This window comes from Leopardus geoffroyi, chromosome X, assembly GCF_018350155.1.
Source record: "Leopardus geoffroyi isolate Oge1 chromosome X, O.geoffroyi_Oge1_pat1.0, whole genome shotgun sequence".
Classification (NCBI taxonomy): domain Eukaryota; kingdom Metazoa; phylum Chordata; class Mammalia; order Carnivora; family Felidae; genus Leopardus; species Leopardus geoffroyi.
In genome coordinates, this window is record NC_059343.1 from 15,276,338 (window position 1) to 15,300,411 (window position 24,074).

Genomic DNA, 24,074 nt, shown 5'->3' on the forward strand with positions numbered 1-24,074 from the left:
CAACCCAGCAATCCTGTTCCTGAATATTTACCCTAGAGAAACAGAGACCTCTACAAGCAATGTGTAAGGCAGCTCAATTCTTAACTACCAAAAACTGGAAACTCAAATGTCCTTCAATAGGTGAATGGATAAACACACTGGGATATATCCCTATAATGAATACTACCTAGCAATGAAAAGAACAACCTATTGATATACAGCAACTTGGATGAATTTCACAGGCCTTATGCTAAGTGAAAGAAGCCACTCGCAAAGGTTACATACCACATGATTCCACTTACATGACGTTCTTGAAAAGACAAAACTATAGCGATAGAGAAGTGATCGGTGGTTTCCAGGGGTTAAGGGTGGGGAGAGGGTGTGACAAAGGGGTAGCAGGAGGGAGATCTTTTGGGGTTGAAGGAACTGCTTTGTATCTTGATTATGGTTATGGTTACATGACTCTACACGTTTTAAAATTCACAGAACTGTACACTAAATATATGAAAAAGGAAATTTATTGTGATTTCTAGCACTTTTTAAAAAAATTTTTTATCGTGACATAATTCATATACCATATACTTTACCCATTTAAAGGGTACAATTCAATGGTTTCTGCTATAGTTACAGACTTACAGAAGTATCGCAGTTAATTTTAGAATATTTTCATCACTCCAAAATGAAACCCCATACCCATTAAAAGTCATTTCCTATCTGCCCCTGACCTTCAAACTCCCAGGCCTTGGCAACCACTAATCTACTTTCTGTTCCTATAGATTTGCCTGGACATTTTGTATAAACGGCCTCATACCATATGTGATCTCTCATGCCCGGCTTCTTTCAATCAGCATAATGTATTCCAGGTCTTTCAATGTTATAGAGGTGTCAGTACTCCATCCCTTCTTATTGCAAATAACATTCCACTGTATAGACATAGTAAATTTTGTGTTCCCACTCATGAGTGGATGAACATTTTGGTTTCGGCAAGTGTAGGGGTACAGGGGTAGAGGACGACCAAAGAAAACAGTATACATGACTTCCTAAGAGTGGTGTGCGTGTAGTTGAAGAAACACATGTTCAACATTATAAGTATCTACTTGAAAAATGAAAAAAGTGAAAGCTAAAGCCTTCATACAAGCTCAAGAAAGAACACTTACACAATCTTGGCTGGTGGCAATACAAAGATGATTCTCAGAGCAAGCAGGAAATGGAGATTTTAACAACAGAAGAGAACAGAGATGTTGAAACGGTGATAGTTACTGCCCTTAGAGGGTGTGTAGAGGGGACAGGAGAGACAGGTTAAGAGCTGCAAAGTAGATGCTGAGCCAGTACTGGACCAGGAGAATGCTTATGGACTTGGGCAACCGGTCGAAACAAACTAGAAAGAATTCAACAAGAATTTATTTATTGGGCTCATATGCTTAATAAATGTTTGCTGAACTAATTTTATTAGCCAACACTCCCACACATTCGAGTCGACTCAGTTCCCTTTACACATACATTCCTGCCCCAGGGGCCCCAACACATCTTTAACAGAACCTCTTCTCTCTTTTCCAAATCACCCCCTCCTTCCCAACTCCAGCAGCTACCCTGTGACACTGACATTATCCGGTCCCAACACTTAGGTGCAAGAAATTTCAACCACACAACAAGGACTACAAGTTTTAACAGTAACCTACCAACAGCATATGAGTGGATACCAAAAAAGCCAATGCTGTGTTAATGGAAGCAAAGTTTTCAGTTGAGAGAAATGAGAGTCTCACTAAACTGCCAGCCTCACAGAGCACATCTAGCATATTTAGTCACTGCCAAACACCATGTTTTATTCATTTAAAAATTGTTTAATGTTTTTATTTCTGAGAGAGTGGGGGAGGGACAGAAGGAGAGGTGGACAGATGATCTGAAGCAGGCTCTGTGCTGACCCAAGTAAGCCCGATGCGGGGCTCAAACTCATTAACTCTGAGATCATGACCTGAGCGGATGTCAGACGTTCAACCAACTGAACTACCCAGATGCCCCCAAACACCGTATTTTACAGGGGACATTCACCGCCTAGAATGTCCCCAGAGGGTGATTAGGGCTATGAATAGGCTGAAAGCCAAATATCATGGGAACAGGGGAAGATTATGGGTATTTAGAGAAGGCTTAATGGAGAGCAAGTTAGCATCTTCAAAGAGCTGAGAGGCTGTCTTGTGAAAGAGGGATTCAATTTTCTCAGTTACTAAAACTCAAGTCAGATTTCAACTCAATATAAGAACTTCCTAACATTTAGAATTTTCCAAAGAGAATGGACAGGACTGTAGGTAATGCGGTCTCAGTCTGGCATTATTTGGGCAGAAGGAGCCTGAGCACCACCCCCCACCACCACCCCCCCCCCCCACACACACACACCCACACACACACACACACACAGGAGGTGTAGTGTATAATGTAGTGGTTAAGGGCATGGGCCCTACTCTACATAAGATACAGCTGGGTTCAAATTTCTGTTCTGACACTTACCTGCTATGTGATCTTGGGCAAATTACTTAACTTCTCCAGGCCTCGATTTCTCTCTCTATAAAAAAGAGGGTTCAAAGCAGATTGGAGAGCATGGGTCTCCCTGGGCCCTTCGCTTCATCCCTACCCTAATGGAAACACTGTTGTCTCTGCCTGTCTAGCACCCGTTCTGCTTTTTCTGGTAAAGGCCTATTATTTCCCCTACTCTGATTCAGTGTGATTCTGGTGGGGCTGACCCATCACTGCCTGCCCCCTGGCCCCAGCCCCAGCTTCAGGGAAGGACATGGGATCCCAGGCCTGGCCAATCTAGGCACAGTTCATGGAGAAGCACACAACCCAAGCTGGATCAGCTGAGAGCCATTCTCATCAGGACTTGTGCTGGAGCCACTATAAAAAAGCTTTCTTTTTGCAGAGGCCACCACTCTAAAAGGATACAACCTGGAGCTGCCAAGCGGGCACCGCTGCGACCATGCGGGATGAGCCCGCCAGAGAATAAAGTCCACTCCAAGTCAAAGGCGGCCAAGCAATGCTAAGAGACATACTTGATCATTTGAGGTCCCGATTCCAGCCATGCCTGAATCCAGAACAATCCCTCGGACTTTTCAGTTATTTGAGCAAGAGATCGTCTTTTGTGCTTAAAGGCTGTATGAGGCGGGTTTCAGTCATTTACACCTGATAGAATCCTGACAAATGCAATCATGAATGTTTAAATGGCCAAAGTGAACTAGATACCATAAAAACATTTATTTGATGCTGTTAAAGACATCCAAGGTTGCGGCAATATTAAAGCAAAATACATACGCCTGATGGGAGCCCCACAGTACTTCACATTGTCCAATTCAGTTTCTAGCTGGAGGGCACGGAGATGGATGTGGTCTATGCACCAAAATTGGCAGAGTATAAATTCCCTCCTCCCCTACCGCTGTCCCACGAGAAGATTGGAATAGCTCCTTACTGATCTTCCTGCCTCTAGTACTGGTCCCTTCCAATCTATCCTCCACAAAGGAAGGTCACAGAAAGAACTAGAATCTCAATCACTGCCCTGCTCAGAATGCTCCAATCCTACAAAGTAGGCTCATCAGGTGCAACCTCCTCCTCCCACATCTGGCCCAATCACCTGACACTCCTTCCTTCGCCCCTGCCCCCAAGCTGGAATTCGTTTCCTGCCCCCACTCGCACACTTCCGAGCCTGGGGGCCCTGAATGTCCTCATGCCAAATGCCTCCCCACACACTTGCTCCTCTGTGAAGCCTCCCGGCTGGCTCCCTTTTCCCATACTCTGTGAGACAGAGGTCAGAGGCTTCCAGCTGATCTCTGCCCTCAGTCCTTTTTCCTTTAGATTAAAAATGGCTAAGACCATGTCGCTGCCTTGCTCAGTTCCAAGGAAGAAAAGTACAATTCGATTAGTCAAATGAAACACCTAGAAGAAACTAGGACAAATATTGAAAATACATGATTATTCACTATCATCCCCCAACTCCAACCCCATGTTGGAAAGCAAAAAACAGAAAGTGAAAAATTCTGATATTAAAAACTCCAAAAACTGGTTAAATTCATTTGTCATGCTGAAATTTTATTCTAGCAACTACCATTTAAAATATTAAAGGGGACAGGAAAGGGCAATCAATGCCTTGGACTTGAGATGTTTTTTAGGGTGGGAATTCCAAAAGCCTTTGTCTTAAAATGATTACATCTGGGGTTCCTAGCTGGCTCAGTCAAGTAGACTGTGTGACTCTTAATTTCGGGGTCATGAGTTCAAGCCCCACACGGGGAGTGGAACTTACTTAAATTAAAAAATAGAGTGTTAAAAAATAAAAAGATTACATCTCTAATTGAGACCATGGGCTGTGTAACACTTTATCAGTTTAAAAAATAGGTTTTGTATCATTTGATATGTAAACCTTGGGCATTCAGAGAATAATGCTGAAAACGTAAACTCTAATATGCAGCAGGCCTCATGCTTTTACCTAAGGAGATCACAGGTGGGCAACTTTTCCTTTCAACTGATGTCTTTTTCTAAATTGCTGCTTAGCAGATTTTCCCCTCTGGGTTCACAAATAATACACACCTCCAAGGTGCCCCGGGCCTAGGCACCTGCACCATCTCCTATGACTGAAGGATGGCTTCCAGGGAAATAAACTAGGTCAGGAGCCAAGTACTGCAAGCGCCCACTTCAATCCAGTTTTCTTCCAGCTTCAATCCAGATCCCACTGCCCATCTCAAAACTTTCGAAACGTACGGAAACTGTCTGGGCCCCTTGGCTACCATCAAATGGACAAATGATTTTACCACCGTCTTAGGATATTTTATTTCTTTGCCTCTCTCGCCGATCCCTGTGGTAAAGTGGGGGATGACGGAGATGTCAGTCCGTAGCCAGTTGTGAGAAGTGATGGAGTACAAACGCAGTGGGGTTGCTGGGATCCTCTTGGCCGACACCTGAAGTCCGAGGTATCAGGGATTGCTGGGTACCACACTAGTAATGCTTCCCCCCCCCACAGAAGAGTCGTGGGCATCGCTATTTATTTGCAGCTCTAAGACTGACTTTGATTTCATTAGGCTCAGGTTCAGAGCACCAAGTACCACACATCACTGCGAATCTGGACTCACTAGAGGATCTACTAGGAGTTGACTGATGGGCTTTGGGGGGCAGGGAGGTGGAGGTCCATGAGACTCCTGGAAATTCTTCATGAGCATTTTTCTCAGGAGACAATAAAACATTCAGCTTTCACCAAGCTCCCAAACGGCTCTGTAACTCATTTGATTAAGAACCACTACTCTACATGTATGTTACGAACATTATGTTCTCTCCACCCAGTGTGAGGCAGACGTGATATTTATTTCGCTCTGTGACTTTCACTAATAGAGTGAAATAAATATCACGTCTGCCTCACAGTATAAAGGACCTATGAAAGTTTCACTATTTTAACAGGCAAAAATAAAGGGCCTATGAAAGTTTCACTATTTTAACAGGTAAAAATAAGGAGAATGCAACTTTTAATTGGTGTTCACAGCAATCTGGTGTATCTAAAGTATTTCTCTCCATTCCTCTCATCGCAGGGCTGTCGGCTCACCAGAAGGATGGCCTTGAAAAAGGTCCCCTCAATTCTCCTGGCTTAAGTTTTTAGCTATAAAAGGAAACCAGTTGATCCAACTAGATGATCTTTTGGATTCCTGCAAAACTGGAAACAGTTCTAAATCTCTCCCGTGTATGAGTTATTACAGTCCTCTATTTGTTAAGTGGAAGATTCAAGGGCTTTTCTCATTCAATTACTCAAATGTTTTCATCTGGCACTAAAATATTTAAAAGCTGTCCTGAAAAGAGCACAGCAAAAGCCCTCCTCCTGGCACCTAAAAGAGTTGAAGTAGGAGATGGCAAAAGGCAGGGCACTGAATTATGTGAAGGAAAAGATGTCATCCGTTCAGTACTTTCTTTCTCCAATCAACACACAGAGCAGACAGCCATCTATCGGCCCTAAAAGGGCTCAGGGATCCTAAGGGATCTGGGCACCACACTCCTGAGAACCACTATACTACTTCAAAGCAGGAGTGGATTTTTCCTGTTCATGTTTTAGAAATTCTTGTAAGTACGTGTCCCTAAGCAAGGAAGAATATTATTGGGGATGCTTTTAAAGTTCTACATACGCAATAGCAGACTATACTTATTCTTCTATAACTTGTTTTCACTCAACTTTAAATTTCTGAGTGCTATCCAATTTGATACATATAAGTCTAGGTCACTCATTTTAAGTGCTATATGGTGTATGGCTATTGTGTGGCTAGATATCTCTATTCGTCCTTTCCCAAAGTGATGAACATTTGGATTGTTTCTAATTTTTCCCTCTTACAATGCCTCAACAAATGTCCTTGTACATGTCTCCTTGGGTAACAGGTAAGAGCACATCATTGGTATGCATAACTACATATGGACCTCCTGGGTCATGTGATATGCATCGCTTCAATTTCACCAATATCTCCAAACCGTTTTCCAAGGTGGCCGTACCACTTAACAGTCTGTAACTTACATTCTAAGGCACAGACTACTAGCTAATCACTAATTGGATTTCCTCTTCTTCTTAGGCCTTCAGCTATACTGCATTTCCCATCCTCCCCTGTAGTTCGATGCGACCATGTGTTTGGGTTCTAGCCAAAGGAACCTGAGTGAAAGTGAAGTACGCAACTTCCATGTCTTGACCGTAAAACTCTCCCATGAACAATCTTCCGAACTCCTTCCTGATCCACCAGCTGGAGGTCGACATTCAGGGTGACCTTCGGAGCTGCACACTGAAGCTGGCAGAGCCACTGGTAGCCCAGGTCTCTAGATGACACTGCTCCTGACCTGGACCCACACTGGCTGTTACATGAGTGAGAAATAAACTTCTGTGTTTATTCAATGAAATTTTGGGCTTTGTTCAGTCTATTTTAACTAGTGCCTCTTCCCATGAGTAGCGAATGACAATTGCCCCTTCTCTATAACCTTGTCAACACTTAGAATTATGCTTCCAAACTGCTGCCAGTCTGTCAGTGTGTATTGTCTTGATCCATTAGAGTTTGAGATACTAGCGAGGTTGAGCCTCATTTCACACATTAGTCTCCTCTTCTGTGAACTGCCTATTTATATTATAGAATACAATCACGGAAATAAAATATATAAAATTACTATAAATGAGAAAGAGAATCAATTTAATTAAAGGGAAACTATGAAATAGGGCACTTGGACTTAAAATATTTTTTGGTTATTTTGGAACTTCTCTTTGGTGTTAAGAGAAGTAATGAAAGGAGAATATTTACAAACACAGAAGCCAAACAATAATATCAACTGCTATCTAATCAAATTGAAACAAGGTCTCAAGTAAAAATTGAAACATAAATCAATCAACTATAAGTGGCCGGTTCCCTAAAGACTCTTTTAGGATTAAGCTTCTGTATTCATTATTTATTAATCACCCCAAAACTTACTCTAAAAATCGAGAATTCTAGTTACAGTAGTTTTGGGTTTCCTATGGCATTTATATCTGCAAATATCATCTCTATCCTGCTCATTTGTTTTTCATCTCTGTTATGTGGGTCACGATTACAGTGCTGAATAGAAGGAACGATAGTAGCGATCCTTGATGTCCTTGACTTTAAAGATATTGTTTCTAATCTTTTGCCAATACATTAGTCATGTTTGCAGATTTTTTTAAACAATTATCCTTTATCAGGATAATACAATTCCCTGGAATGCCTAGTTTGCTAAGAGGTGTTTGTAATAAATCATTTCAGATGCTGAATTTTATCAAAGGTTTTTCTACACTTACTGAGATGATCACACTATTTTCTCCTTTAATTTGATAATGTGGCAAAATGCATTAGATTTTCTTATAGTAAATTTCTTTGTATTCCTGGGTAAACTCAACTTGATTGTGATGCATTTTTTTTAAACAAATTATTGGTTTTTTTTTAATGTTTATTTTTTTTGAGAGAACAAGCACAAGCAGGGGAGGGGCAAAGAGAGGAGGGGGACAGAGGATCTGAAAAAGATTATGCGTTGACAGCAGAAAGCCCCAGGAGAGAGCCTGACATGGAGCTGGAACTCACGAACCATGAGATCAAGACCTGAGCTGAAGTCAGACGCTTAACCAACTGAGCCACCCAGGAGCCCCTGTGATACATTTTTTAATACACTGCTGGATTTATTTTATTGAGTATTTCACTTTGTATTTCACATCAATATTTATAAGTGAATTTCCTCCCTAAATATTCTTTCTCATTATGTCTTGTTTGCCTATGGTATCTTGGGATACTGGCCACATAGGAGGAGTTAAGAATTATCCCTCTTTATCTTTTATCTGAGACAGTTTAAGATAGGAGTTCTCCGTTAATCCTTTGCACCCACCCCTCTCACTCCATTGTATTCACTGGGCAAAGCCCCACCTCTTGTTAAATCTGACTCTTGGCCTACTCTGGGGGTGCACCTGAGCAGCTGAATGTGGCTGGAGAAAAACACAGCCATAATTTCCACTGGAAATTAATGACCCTCCAGTGCTGTCCAACAATCCTATTAAAAATCCCTGATTTCCTTGAGAAGGAAGGACTATTTTATACCTGCTCCTCTCTCTTCAATCCTCCAATAACTCCTCCCCATCTGTACTCTTGGCTGATGACCATGCCTTATGTTTCAATGAGAAAGTAGAAACAATAAAAGAGAACATGGCGCCCATGTACCCTGCCTTCCTTCTTGTTTTGATGAATAAACAATCTGTGCTCCTCTTTGAGGTCACCTACCACGTGTGTGCTACACTCCACCCCTCTCACTCGTTCAAGGCCTTTGCTCCAGTGATTTTCACTCTGCCTCTTCTCAGTCTTCCTTGGCATTTGGTCATCTTCTGGATCTTTCCACCTCTGTAAAGCTCCTCTTTGAACATCATCTCTTCTCTGTCTACACTCACTCCTGTAATCTCATCCAGCCTCATGGACATTTTAAACACCACATATAAACCAATATAACTCCCAGATTTTTATCTCCAGCCTAGACCTCTCCCCTACTTCTAGATTCATATATTCAATTGCCTACTTGCTATGTCTACTTGGATGCCTAATGGGCACCTCAAACTTAATAAAAACTCCTTATCTTTCTCCCCAAGTTTGTTCTTCCACAATCTTTCCCAACTCAGTAAATGGCAATTCCATCCTACCAGTTGCTCAAGCCATTAACCTTGGAGTCATTCTTGACTTCTTTCTTCTACACACCTTACACCCAATCCACCAGTAAATCCTGTTGCCTCTACAAAATTTCCCCCAAACGCCACCACTACCAGTGGTCTCGACTGCAACCACCCTTGTCTAGGCCACTGTGGTCCAGCTGCAGCAGCTTCTCAATTGGTCACTCTGCTCTGCTTTGTGACCTCTTACAGACAATATTCTATGCAGGTGATAGTGGGATTCTTTTCAAACATTATTCAGATGTCACTCATCTGCTCAAAACCTGCTCATGGCTTCACTTCTTAGAATAAAAGTCAAATTCTGGGGCACCTGGGTGGCTCAGTCGGTTGAGCACCCGACTTTGGCTCAGGTCATGATCTCGCAGTCCATGAGTTCAAGCCCCGCGTCAGGCTCTGTGCTGACAGCTCAGAGCCTGGAGCCTGCTTGGTATTCTGTGTCTCCCTCTCTCTCTCTGCCCCTCCCCCACTCAGGCTCTGTCTCTCTCTCAAAAATAAATAAACATTAAAAGAAGTTAAAAAGTAAATAAATATATAATACCTCTCTCCTTAATGTGATAAAGGCCTAAGAATGCTTTAACCTACTTCCCATTGCTCTGCTATGTTATTTCACAGTATTTAATTCTATCTTTTTTAAACCTCCCCCAAACTAGACTTTACTATTATTATTACTATTTGTTCCCTACTCCATGTTTTGGTTATCCCATTCTTTTCGTTTTCAATTCCATTGCCCCTAAATAAATAATACTCAGTTACTGCTCTTATTTCTTAATTATATGCTTTTTATAATAATCTGCAGTTACAGTCACTGCCTCGATCACTTTTTCTAATCCGTATTCTCTTATCACTACTTTGTGCTTAACACTTTTATGAGCCTTCAAACAGAACTTACATTCAAGAAATGTACATTTAATGTTTATCTGGACCAAAATAAATCTGAGAATTTCTTTTTTTTTAAGTCAATGATTACTTGAAGATACTTCCTGGAGTGTATATTTATACTCTCTGTGTATATGAAATCCTATCTGCAAAAGAACCCTTATATAAACATAGCTCTTCTTTGCCTTAAAAATTTGAGTAATATTTAGTAGCACATGTATGTGGCAAATGACTAATGGAAAAAGTTGTTCTCTTTCACAGATACAGGAAAGGGAATTAGTTGACACGCTATTGCCTCTAACAAAAGAATGTTTAACATGTTTAACACTAAATGATTCCTAACAAGTGAAATCAATTTAGAAAGCAAATCAGAAAACAGAATTCAATGAAAAACACCTCATAACATCTCCATACATCTACAGGAGATGGGGAGATACAGCATCAATTTAGAAACCATTAGTCCAGCTCATTCATTTTTTTAGTATGGCAACATATGCATAAAATTGCCCATTCATTTTTAGAGTGCTTAGGTGACCTAAGATCACTCAGAAAGAGGATGAAACTCTAAATGGGTTAAGGGTCTACAACTGTGAAGCCCAGCTGTTGGGGCAGGATGGGTTGGGGGCGGGGTGGGGGGCGGGGTGGGGGGGTGGTAAGGAGCGTGATTCTGTGAATGCAGACTCCTGGCATTTCCCAGCAGGATGGTACGCAGAGGATTCTGGTCAGCCGCAAGAGTACAGAGGGCAAATCTGAGAGCTTTTCACCAACTACCCCCCAAATAAATACAACTAAAGGCTAAGATAACTTTCTTTTAATCATTAAAACATTGGAGAGGAAAGTCCAACGCTGCACGTTTGCTCTAATAAGGCAGTTCTTTTGCTTCTGAGAGAAGGCAAGCCTGGATCAATGGCTGGGTCAGAGCCCGCAGGAAGTATTTTATCAACAAGGATTTAATGGTTCCTTTCACGAGCCTGGAACACTGCTTAACTCAAAACGTACAAAACCGATGAGGCCTCTGTGCTTAAGGATCTCACTGCATCAATGGGGACACATAATCATGTTCACGGACTAGAAAGCAATTAGTAGTTGTATCAGGGCCTTCAAGAAAGGGAGTATTATGGCCCAGGGTGGTGAGGTGACGACGTGTGGCCCAGGTATGTGTGGCCTATGTCAAAGTCATAATACCACCAATAGCACTATTTACTGTTGGCCTACTGGGCGCCAGGCAACATACTAGACCCGAATTTTCTTCACAATACCTCAATGAAGGTAGGTGTTACTGTTCCCATTTTACAGATGCGGGCGTGGACTTAAGAGATGTTGAGTAAAAGCTAACACATCATCCAAGGCAGAGCCGGGGACACAAACACGGGTGTGACACACGAACCAGGCTTCATCGCTTCTCCTTATAGCCCCTTCCATGACAGTAATGAAGGGAAAAACGTTTCAATTTGAATTTTAAAACAATCTGCCGATGTAATTATAATATATTCCAAACGGGAAGGCAAAAAGTAACCACCCTTTGCCCGCCTATTCCTTGTTCAATTCTCAACTTGAACATCATCTCTTCCCGGACTCCACCCCTGGTCCCCAAACTGGGCTAACCTCCCCCAAATAAGGACCACAATCCGTGTGCAATTTCTGAAGCCAATAAGCTCTGAAAGTTTAAAGTCTTTTCCTAAGTTTGTAGCAAGCTTGGTGGCAAAAGGTGACCTGAACTGATGTGAAACTATTTAAGTCTTTATTTTTCCTACTCAGTGCGAATATTCACATTCGGGTGAGAAAAATGGGTCCAAGGGATGCTTCCCATTGCAGTTATTAAAGACTATATGTGTATATTACCTTTCCAAAATCCAAACATTTCTGACTTGCAAACATCTGGCCCCAAGGATCTCAGACAAAGGAGTCTGGACCTACACCTTATGCACAGATCGCATCATACTACGAGGATTTATTCTTTTCGTAAGTCCAGCACTTGACAGAGTGCCTTGCATATAATAGGTACACAATAAATATTTCCTGAATGAAGAAATGAGACTGAGAAATTGGTTAAGAAGGGAAAATGGTCAGTGGCTTGGGAATGATTACAGCTCCGACTTGTAGCCTGAGCCTCTACTCATGGAATGCCACTTCCTTCTCAGACATGGAGGTCCTATAAATAGTTGCTGCTGATTGAGGGCAAGGGACATAGCTGCTGTCCTCACTAGGAATAAAAATAGTCCAGTGGTCTTAACACGATGGGCCCACATATAACTTTAGCCCAGTAATACAGAACAGCAGGCATATTCATACATCAGACCACATGGGCAGCCTCACAGGTCCCCTTAAGGCTGGGAGCAGAAGACCTGCATTTGGCTCAGACGGTAACCTTTTTGGCCTGTGGTTTTCTCACCTGTAAAACATCAACCAGAGTAACCCCTGAGGTCCTCCCAGGTGGGTCTCTAACAAAGTGACTCAAGGAGCAGCAGCAGTCGCCCCACTCTCTTGAGGCCGGATGCAAACCTCAGGAGGTTGTTCGCTCCTGTCTACTGCCCTGGCAGTCCGAGTTCCCCATCCTTATTCAGTGTGCTCTGTCCAACCTATACACACCCCCTCTCTCACCCCCCAAAATGGATAGTCAATGCAAAAAGACGCATTTTTGTGTCCAGGGCACGGGGTCGGGGCGGGGGGGGGGGGGGGGGGGGGCTCTGTCTTCGATCCCAAACAGGGGTCAAAGAATCTGTGAAGAGTGGCCACACAGCACTTCGGTCCCCTGAAAGAGGATGGGGTGGAATGGGGGTGAGGGTAATCACTGGCCAACAAGCTCTGGATTTGAAGAGAAAAACCTCTTAACTGCAAAGTCTCAGGACGCGGGAGGGGATCGGGTAGGAGAGTAAGTGCCACGAAGAGGGCAGCTTGGGGTGGTCCTTCCTTACCTGGTAGCACAGGATGGTTTGCTGTACCAGCCGCGCGTATCCATCCAAGCGGACTCCGGAATTGCTCCTGCTCCTCATCTCCGCGTGCTGCCCGAGCCCCGGCGCCCGACGGGTTGTGCAGAGGTGGGACGCCCGGACTGAGGCCGCCGACTGGGCCTGGTTCCCAAACACTCACAGCCTCGTTGTTCTCGGGATGGAGCCTGGCGGTGGGAGGTCGAGACTTTTTAAAATAGAAGAAGCAAAGTATGCTCGGAAAGCAAGCCAACCAGAGTTTCACTCTTCTGGAAGGCGCGGGGGCGGTGATGGGGGCTGGCGCTAAGGCGGTCCCGCCTTGACCAGGCCCGCCACACGCCCGACGCCCGCGGGTCCCGGGCTGCCACACGGGAGACGCGGGGAACTGGGCTCTGGACATGAGACGACAACGACCCCGTCGAGCCTTTTCTGCCTTCCAGAGGTCTTGAAGAGGCCCCGGGGCGGGACGCCAACCCTACCCAACCCGCCTGCCGCAGCACACTTGCCGCCCCGCCCCCGCCGCGGAACGCAACCTTCCGAGTCGCGGCTCGAGGGGGAAAGAAAACGGGGTGGCCCACGGGAGCAGCGGAGAACCTGGCTCCGGGCGGGAACTCGGTTGCCTCCCTGAGCCCCTTACCTCCCCGCCGGCCGCCGACCGCCGAGCCCCGAGGAAACTGGAGAAACAGGCCCTTCCGCGGAGACCACCTGGACGCCCTGGGTCCGCCCCCACGCCCCACCCCTGGGCCCGCCTCCAGCTCCGCCCCCGCCGCGGAGCGGAACCCGCGGACCTGGGCTTGAGGAGCAAGGTAAGCGGACCGCTTTGCCAGGGGCCCCGAACGCCCCTAAAACCTTCCACTTGTGGCCCCGCCCCTCCCTGGGATGAGCTCACCAGCGCGTCGGTGAGCCCGCCTTCCAGCCCCGCCCCGCAGCGGAGCGGAACCCTCCGAGTGTCGGGGATGAGAGCCGGGGATGAGCCGCCAACCTCATCGGAGGCGGGAGAAGCAGGCCCGCCCACCGCGGCCGCCTGAGCGCCGGACCGCGGGCCAGGATCACAACTGTGTACCTGGCCGCGTCCCCACCTCCCTGCAGAAGCAGAGTAGCGGGGCCCCTCGGGGAAGGAAAAAGGGGATGTCGGGGTAGAGTTCCCCGGCTGCACCCCACCCCCCCCCCTCCGGCTTCTGTAGCGCCGCCCCTGGTCACTGCTCTTGAAGTCAGGCCTGCTGTCCACCTCCTACAGGCCTACAATTTGAAATTGGCATCACAGTTTTCCGTAGCGACTAATAACCTACAGTTCACAGGCTTTGACCCAGTGTTCATTTTCCAACAGCATCTGTTCCACGGGACAGCTCGGCTGATGGAATTTTCACAAGTCTTCTGCTAGTCTCCATGCATTTACTATATGCTTGACCTAGTAGGCCATTCTTCCTCCTCCTTTTCCTCCTCCTCACCTATTTACTGAAGCCTATCCTTTAAGGGCCAACTCAGTTCCCCCTCCTATAATAAGCCCTCCCCATTCTCTGAATTCCCACAACAATTTCTTTGTAAGAACTTAGGTTTTGGAGTCAGTTCAAATTAAATTCAAATTACGGGTTGTGCCATTTACAAGTGTGAGCTTGTCTGCCATTGAAGCTGTTTGAAACTCAACATTCCCTTCCGTAAAATGGGGATAATAGCACCTACCTCCTAGGGTGGCCAACATCAAGAGGATGGACACAGAGCATTTAGCACCATGCCTGGCTCATAGAAAAGTATTTCATGAGTCGTCATAGTTGTTTTCATCCATCATTTGACGATGTACTGCTTCATATTGTTAGTTTTCAGATGAGGCATGCTTTTCTAATGATTGTAAGTTACTCATTGAAATAGTCTTTGATATCTCCTGCCATGTCTGGAACAGTGTTCAGCATGTAGTGTGGCTCAGTGTTGAATGAATGAAAGAAAATCCGTCCTGCTAACTGGGTCCCCTTAACTGAGTTCACTTTAGAAATTCCATACCATAAATCTATGTCACTCAACTAAAGCACCAAACCCCTCATCATCTCACATACTTTTTTCTTCCTATTGGCTCTTAAAGTATGCAGCAACCCATGTGATATGCCTCCATGCAGAATTTGCTATGGTCTAGGGGTGAAATGAGACATTATGTTATCACCATTCAATCTCTTTTGGAATATGTACTCTTACTAGAACTCATATATTTTGAATCAAAAAGCTGGGATCCTTGCTTCATTACTGTTTTTGTTCATACTGAATGCTTCTTCAAGAGTCCATTTTGCAGCCATGGGGGGAAATAACTGATAACCTTTGCTCATTATCTGGCATTTCCATCCGGTATGGAAACATTTTTAGTTTATCTCATTCTTAGTAAATTCTTCTATGCACACATATACCCCTTTTGGTGTATAGCTAGTCTTTATGCTTAAGCTTTGGTCTGTACTTTAGTGAATATTATCATATAATCTATATTTTTCTTTTTAATTTTTTTTTAACGTTTTATTTATTTTTGAGACAGGGAGAGACAGAGCATGAACAGGGGAGGGTCAGAGAGAGGGAGACACAGAATCTGAAGCAGGCTCCAGGCTCTGAGCTGTCAGCACAGAGCCCGACGCGGGGCTCGAACTCACGGACCGCGAGATCATGGCCTGAGCTGAAGTCGGCCGCTTAACCGACTGAGCCACCCAGGCGCCCCTAAGCTTGAAATCCAATGATAAAACCAAGAAGGAAGGCTACAACTGTTTACCTTGTAAATTTCTATGCAAATTTTGGGCCATAAACTGTGCTACATAAAAATCAGACTCCAAATAAGACTCACATCTTAGTATCCTATGTCCCTAAGATACAAAACCTCCATATATTGGTTTCCATATCCACAAAGCTTTTCTCTGGCCGTGATCCAACAGAAACCTGTCTCCACGTCATTTCTCAAATATTGGTCAAGAATCAGATATGGAACGTGATGGGGTATGTTGTTGTTTCTGAAGCTGATGCATGATCTTCGTAAGCATGAAAGCCCCAAACTGGACTCGGGTAGCACCCCATTTAACTTCTCAGACCCCATCCAGAGCGTCTGCCCCATTGTCCTGCCATGGGGGCTGAGGCCAATGAAGTTCCCGTTGGGCCCCATGTCAGCATCCAAGGGAGAAATCATCCAGTGTTTCTTCTTGAAGGCTCAAGTTTTTGGGTCCAAAGAAAAAGCACTCCATCTTTGACACAGGGGAGAGGGTTCATTCTAAATCAATTTGCTGAAAATAGCCAATTTGCCAAATTTCATTATTTTTTTGACAGTTAAATTTTTGTTGACTGGAGGTCATTTTCATTGCAATATTTTATTTATTTTTTTTTCAACGTTTATTTATTTTTGGGACAGAGAGAGACAGAGCATGAACAGGGAAGGGGCAGAGAGAGAGGGAGACACAGAATCGGAAACAGGCTCCAGGCTCTGAGCCATCAGCCCAGAGCCCGACGCGGGGCTCGAACTCACGGACCGCGAGATCGTGACCTGGCTGAAGTCGGACGCTTAACCGACTGCGCCACCCAGGCGCCCCATTCATTGCAATATTTTAAAGAATGTACAATTTGTCTCTATTCCAGGGTACTGTAGCTAGTTTGAGACTAAGAGGTAAAGAGGAGAAACACCGGGGACTGTAAGATTTCTTCTCAGTGACGAATATATAGATATATTTAGAAGAATATATTCTGAAAGAATGTATTCAATTTTTGTCTGGCCCAAGTTTTTAATGCTTTACCTACAGAAAAGGAAAAAGAATCTACTGACAAGAATTCTGCCCATTCAAGATTATGTTTTTGTATCCACCCAGTCTTTGCTTTTTCCTCTCCTTCAGACTCCAACTACATCAGCGTGGAGCTGAGGCAGAGACATATTGAACAGTCCTTAAAATGCCGTCATGGAGAAAAAATGGCAACACACGAGTCCAATCGGTAACTTGTTCATTCAGTGAAGCAGTCCTTTGTCCAAATGGCCTTCAAACCAACCTGCTTTCTAGGCAACCTCATTAGATACAACCTAGTATCCCAAATGAAGCCATGTCACCATTTTTGCTAAGAGCAGTCATGAAAAGTCATGAACAGCCTTCAGCTTTTGCTAAGAGCTCGCTGAAGTGAAGAGTTACTTTGTGGGATTAATGACTGCAGTGTGTTTTGGGGAAAAACACTTCTCAAATGTTCTGAGGAGATTCTTCAAATTCTGGTCAGTGCTGTGACACTCCTCGCCTCCTCACACTGGCACTTCTCTCCCTTTCGATGGCATCTCAGACTGTGACGCCAATTTTAAACTCAAAGGAGGATGCTTCTCAGGGACATTCTCTCCGTCCTGCCCCTTATCCGTGTGAAGTAAAAAAGTAGACAAGAGAATCTGGCTTAAGGCCCACGGTCCAGACACAAAACACAGCAGGAAAAATGAGGGGGCAATGGACAGGATCTAAAGAATGTTGGAATTGTGCATTCTTTGGTGTATGCTTTGATCACATCATGTGCAGGAGATGTGCAGGAGATTTGGTTTCTGAGCTCTCACGCCCAGATCTAGAGTAGCTCACCACCTTCCTCATCAGTGGAATCCTCAACATCTTTGGGGCAGCTGGGCATCATAGGAGAGGCTGCTCTAAGACCTCTTGTGGAATCGAGGCCAGTTTCCCCCATTGGTGGCTCCCACATGCTAATCAGTTCCCCAGAAACCCCTAATCCTGTCCTCACCTTCTCGAAATCCTACTGCTGAATGCTGAGGAAGCAGAGACATGGAGGGGATCCAAATCTGGGACTGTGTGGGCCAAAGGCAACATTTGTTAAAGAGGGAATCTTGAAAGAGATCAAGAGGAAAATAAAAAGGCGACCTCAGAAACTGATCTTGTGAGGAAGACCCTTGCTCTGACCCCGCGGTGACTGTGTGTCTGCTGTTTGCCAGGAGATGTTACTGTCACGTTCATCTCAGTCAGGCCACTTACACGCCACGCCGCCAGGGAAAGAGACTGCAAACGCCTTCTCTTTGTGAAAGCTTTCAAACTCAAAGGACTTAGCTACAAATTTATTTTGGCGATTTTAACAGTTTTGTCGATTTTAACATAAATACAAGACAATTAAATAAATCAGAGAAGAAATATTGCAAAGGCAAATCAGCACTCACAGAAGTGTATTACATTATTACTGTGGTTAACCTGGAATACAACATTCACTTGAACTATATGCAAGGGAACCTTCGTGAAAGGCCTAACTAAAGGGTTTTGCAATGTTCCTAATAAGGACCTACTCGAGACATTGCTCAAACAGCTGTAGGTGGGAAGCAAGATAAACCCTCTATAACTAGAAACAATCAGGCTTTGATACGTATGGAAACAAGAGCATTGAAGGATAGGTCGTGTTCCCAATAGCTGCTCCCCCTTGTCACTATACATTCTTCAAGACTTCACACCTTTTAAAAAATAATCCTAGCTCTGGCTGGGCCAGAGCGTACCAATCATGACAATTAACAAAGTACTACGCAGTTGCCTTTTAAAGAGCAGCAATATGATTATTTTCCCCCATATACACCTCCCTTAAAAAGTAATCCTACTCTACTCCCCTTTTCTGAAAGGCTCTGGGGATTTGAGAAGTGGCAGTGTATGTATCTCTTCCACATTCACAATTTTCCTGACAGATGGTCTAGATTACAGTTCCATCCCTCTCTGTGGCCAAGGTGCTAAGCTAAACGTCTTGGTGCAGATTCCCTAATCTGGTGATTAGGCATGAGGTCAGGAGACGGGTGTTGGTATTGGGTGCCGCATGTGGGTGTACAGATGGTATCCTGCACAAGGGTGCACCCAAGAGGATGAGTGAGGCTAAAACATGGCCCCCACTCAGTATGCCAAGCCATGAGCCCTTGGGGCTGTGTCTGCCCAGTGGGGGCACCTTTTTCCAACTCGCTCAAAGGCACTATATGAGCTAATTGTGGCACTGTCTGCTTACATTTTGTCCAGTCTGGCTGGCATCATTAATTTCTTGATTTCAGCGAGGCTTCTGTATTTCACATCCCATATAATCTCCAAAAGGAGCTTTAGAATTCACTGAACCATCAAGGATTTTCTGAATTATCACATTAGACACAAGAACACAACCATGATTCTACAAAGAAATACATTTACACAGTAGAAAATAAATACAAAAGACGTGGAAGATATCTGACATGTGGGTCACTAGAATTTAGCTTATTTACAACAAATGCATGCACAACTCAACTCACCAACAGGCTGAAGTCAACAGTTGCTTTCTGGGACGTTATCAAAGATGACTTCGCCTCTAAACTGGCTGGAAATGAACTACTTTGATTTTCAAGAAGTCTTTCTTACTCTTACTGTGTTGTTTAAACCTAATCTCCTCTTAAAAGGAAGGATAAAAAAACAAACTGCAAATGTCTAAAAACCATGTCTAAAACCTCTTGGCTTCCTCTTCCAATAACCATCGCCCTTCAATTAGCAAATGCTCCTCCAGAGGTTGCCGAGTATAAAATTAGTTGATTTTCATACATCTCACATTGTGTAAAAGATAAAATTGGACATTTCACACTGTCAAGCATCATGCTTTGATTTTAGAAAAAGGAATCACATTTACTCAATAAAGTGTAAGCTTCCCCGCTTTGAAGTCCTTCTGAGAGCGATACGGCTTTTCCCATTGCACGGATCTTCTTTCTCGTTAAACATGTGCTGCTTTCCAGTGAAATCATGAAGGCACACATCTCCGTTCTGAACACTGAAAGAAACCCCGTTCTTCTCTGAAGACGCATTCCCTATATAAGGAAAAACAAAATTGGTGTCATGGAGTATCCACAGAAAGCAATTAAAAATAAACTTAAGCATCACTTTATTCTGAAGTAGGCATGCGTAGAATGGTTTTTTAAACAATATATTTGTTTTTTACTTTGCATTCCTTCCCTAAGGCCACTCAAAGTAAGCAAACAAACTGGGGAATAAGTCAGAAGCCAGTTCTCTGTGGCATTTTTTTTTTTTTAATGAAACAGTCGAAAATGAAGCAAAGCAATATATGTGATTTGAAAAGGCCCATTTCCTAACTCTGGTTGATCATTATCGATCCTATGTGTAGTGTATTGATCGCATAGCGAGCATACGTATAGTATAACCTGTGATATTCTGGTCTCCCCCAAAAGGTAAAGGTTAACAGAGATCCCCATAGGTCCCCTGACAAGGTTCCTAGTTCCTTAAGATTCCTATGAAATAAAACCTTGTACCAGAGAAACCCAGAGCAAAAACAGTTATGGCCAAGAAAAAAAATCATCTCTCATAGACCAAACCAGCCCCTCTGACTACATCAGGACAGGACTGATTCCCAAGAGGAAACTACCAATGACAACCTCAGAGTCTAGGCCAGGGTGTAGCTGGGCATTCTAGAGACATTGAAGTTTGGACCTGGGTCTCCCGTACCGCAAGCAGGCCCCGAACTGTGTGTGACCATTATACTATTAGAAGACAATGTAGAAAGCTGAATAATAAGCCCATTTTTTTTAGTTCAGGCCATAATTGTAGTAATAACGGTAAGAGTGCCGAGAACTTTGTAAGTATTATCTCATTACACCGCACGTTGAGTGCGATTATCATCCCCATTTCACAGACGATGAAACAACGGTTTCAGAAGTCAAGTGCTTGGCACAAGGTTATACAGCTCAGAATTGATGGAGTCAACATGTGATGTTTCTCTCAAACTGTGAGCTTGTGGCCCCACGTACCTAACAACACGGCTGCTGGCACCAAGCCCGTAGAGCAGAACTAAACGTGTCACACACCAACAGGGTGATAGATAAGCTCAACTAGGGCATGTGACTGTCTGAGGCAGCTATCCTGACCTAGGCATTTTGGTCTGAGGACATCTGGTGCAGGGACAATTTCACCTGGTTGAAGAAACCATTAACCTTCCAGCTTCTTTTTTCAAATTGCCTGTCCCATCCCTCATCCATCCCAGATCCTGGTGTGTAGCCCGAGGAGTCAGGGAGGTCTATCGGATGAGCATGTCACGTGGTATTAAAAACCTGGCTGTTCCATACAGAGAAAGACAGATACCATATGGTTTCACTCTTATGTGGATCCTGAGAAACTTAACAGAAACCCATGGGGGAGGGGAAGGAAAAAAAAAAAACAAAAACAGAGGTTAGAGTGGGAGAGAGCCAAAGCATAAGAGACTCTTAAAAACCGAGAACAAACTGAGGGTTGATGGGGGGTGGGAGGGAGGGGAGGGTGGGTGATGGGTATTGAGGAGGGCACCTTTTGGGATGAGCACTGGGTGTTGTATGGAAACCAATTTGACAATAAATTTCATATATTGAAAAAAAAAAAAAAACCTGGCTGTTCTAGGGGCGCCTGGGTGGCTCAGTTGGTTAAGTGTCCCACTTCGGCTCAGGTAGTGATCTCAGTTGGTGGGTTCGAGCCCCACGTCGGGCTCTGTGCTGACGGCTCAGAGCCTGGAGCCTCCTTCAGATTCTGTGTCTCCCTCTTTCTCTGCCCTTTCCCTGCTCCCTCCCTTCCTCCTTCCCTCTCTCTCTCTCAAAAATAAACAAACATAAAAAAAAAAAAAAAACTTGGCCATTCTGGTGGCCCAAAATGTACCCCCACCCTCACTGGCAGCCATCAAAAACAGCTGTGCAAAATGTGTTGCTTCAGTCAAATCTGACTCCCCAAAGGATGGATGGCAACACAAGCTAGGCAAATGAGGCTTCATCTCTGAGTTGTTTCTAGAATATGGAAAAATCTGGCTTTAAGACCTCCAAACATTTTGGTCCAAGCTAATAGGCTCTACTGATATGTTGTGATTCTGAGGATTCATGATGGCTTACCTCATACCTCCGATTTCTCTGCTTTGAACTTGCTTTCTCATGCTAACAACTTATTAACCAGCCCTGAAGCTACTGCCTGTACTCTGTTTACCTGTATTGAGTCATTCCTGATACAGCCATTTGGCACAGAAGCCAGAGCTCTTACCCTGGTAGCAGAGCTAAGGCCATGTGGTAACTGTTTCCCATCTTCTACAGCAATGGTTCTCAGTGAAGGGGGGTGCATGATTTTTACCCCTCCGGGGACATTTCATAATGTCTGAAGGCATTTTTGGTTGTCAAAACTGGGGGGTGAGTGGGTGGGTGCTACTTGTATCTGGTGGGTGGAAACTAGCATGTTGCTAAACACTCCCAATTGCACAGGACAGCACCCCCCCCCCCACAACAGTTACCTAGCTCCAAATGCCAATTGCGCCAAGGTGAAGAAACCTCGATTCAGAGGCACTCTATTGTATTTTTGAATTCTATATAAACAAGCAGGACCTCCCATTTTTGGAGGGTTGGAAAACTATGTGGTATATAAACCTTCTCACAAACTTATTTCAATTCGTCATAAAAATAACTAATGTCTTAAAATGATGAATGAAGGCTGGGGCGCCTGGGTGGCTCAGTCGGTTAAGCGTCCCACTTCGGCTCAGGTCACGATCTCACGGCTTGTGGGTTCGAGCCCCGCGTCGGGCTCTGTGCGGACAGCTCAGAGCCTGGAGCCTTCTTCGGACTCTGTGTCTCCTCTCTCTCTGCCCCTCTCCCGCTCATGCTCTGTCTCTCTCTCTCTCAAAAAGTAAACATTAAAAAATGTTTAGATCGTCATCAAGTCCCATCATGAAAAACTAAATCCTAAAAAAGTAAAGGTTTTGGTATTTGCTCTAAAATGAGTAAGTCTGGATGAATAAACCTTCTCTTCTATAACGGAACCGCATTGTGATCCACTAGTCCTATGTAATTTTTCTCTTAGCTGAGCAAAAATGTCATTAAAGGATAAAACTACTTTAATAAAAACAAACACTAGCTTGAGACATACTATATTGAGACATACGTACCGTTCCCGCTCACAAGTCCCGAGCAATCGCTATTCACCAGCAGCGTGGTGGAGTGTGTGGAGTTACTGTTTGACTGTAAGGAATTTGAAGAGCTGGACACTCCTTGGTTTACGGTCTGCTTCTTTAAACCATTAGTAGCAGTTTTACTCCAGTCTATAACAGAATAAGCATTTCAGAAAAGCCAGATGGAACGCTCAAGCTCAAATGCAAGAGATCATTGCAGTATAACCTGTTCTATCTAGCAACTGATCTCGCTTCCATTTCTTGCAAAGAACTCACACATTTCACAAGGTGGTGTGATAAAATATATTTTCATTGAAGACTATATACATCTGTGCTTTAAATGACTTCCTGGTTAGAAGTAAGCTATATTCTCTTGGACTGAAGTCCACACTGATTTGATTGTGTCTGTAAATATCCCCTGAATTAGGTAGTAGTCGGGAGCCCAGGACTATCTTAACAAGAACACAAGACAACTGTGTTGTGATGACTGATGGCTCTTCAACGTTTTAGAAGAACCACGCCAACTGTACCGCCATTTTCCGAGTACAGATCTCATGCCACCAGATCTTTGCAATATTGCAAAGGTTGTGTTCATGGGTGGTATTCGTGTAAAAGGAATTTATTTTTTCAAACAGTACTTCATTTTTCTTATTTTCTTGCAAATGAGCAATGTGCTCTACAATTCGGCAGGGCGTACCTGAAAATAACTTCAAAATAACCAAAGGTATGCTAAAGCTTGTATACAAAGACTTGCCTGCTAACAAATGAAGCAACTGACCACTGGAACCTGTGGTAAAAAGGTTGAGCCAAGACATTTTTTTTGTAAGAAAATAATATGCTTTATTAAAGAACCATAGACTTTTTAGAATGTTCTTATTTAATTTCCAGTTAGTTAATAGCGTACGTAATGTTAGTTTCAGGTGTACAATAGAGTGATTCAACACTTCGATACATTACCCGGTGCTTCTCACAAGTGCCCTCCTTAATCCCGCCACCTATTTAACCCATCTCCCAACCCCCCCAGGTTGAGTTAAGACTTAACAAGTTCTGAAAGCAAATATCAAAACTCACTTTGTGTAAATGGAAAAACTGAGCTCAAAAGGAAATTCTAAAAATTTCACTCTTGTTTCATGTAAGAAGCAACAAGCCCATTCATTCTATTGCTCATGAAGCTCCCAGTTCCCAGACGGGAATAATGATTTTTTAATTCACTAGATTTTATTCCC

General features: G+C 43.9%; 2 protein-coding genes across 14 annotated transcripts in view; both read right to left on the reverse strand.

Moving 5' to 3' along the window:
* PHKA2 (phosphorylase kinase regulatory subunit alpha 2) overlaps nt 1-13,833 on the reverse strand; it is a 70,970-nt gene extending 57,137 nt beyond the window's left edge. For 3 of the 10 annotated variants that reach the window (XM_045472609.1, XM_045472610.1, XM_045472608.1), the window contains exons 1-2: nt 13,619-13,829; nt 12,970-13,169 (exon numbers count right to left, since the gene is read on the reverse strand). In XM_045472609.1, the coding sequence (XP_045328565.1) occupies nt 12,970-13,047 (78 nt within the window). In that variant the 5' untranslated portion in view covers nt 13,048-13,169; nt 13,619-13,829. Of the gene's footprint in view, nt 1-12,969; nt 13,342-13,618 lie in introns of those variants that run through there. The other 7 variants (XM_045472615.1, XM_045472613.1, XM_045472618.1 and 4 more) reach the window with 5 other exon arrangements.
* Nucleotides 13,834-18,004: 4,171 nt separating this feature from the next.
* Nucleotides 18,005-24,074, reverse strand: part of ADGRG2 (adhesion G protein-coupled receptor G2) — a 122,481-nt gene continuing 116,411 nt past the window's right edge. For all 4 annotated transcript variants that reach the window (XM_045472620.1, XM_045472619.1, XM_045472622.1 and 1 more), the window contains 2 exons: nt 22,846-22,998; nt 18,005-19,753 (listed from right to left, as the gene is read on the reverse strand). In XM_045472620.1, the coding sequence (XP_045328576.1) occupies nt 19,575-19,753; nt 22,846-22,998 (332 nt within the window). In that variant the 3' untranslated portion in view covers nt 18,005-19,574. The remainder of the gene's footprint in view (nt 19,754-22,845; nt 22,999-24,074) is intronic.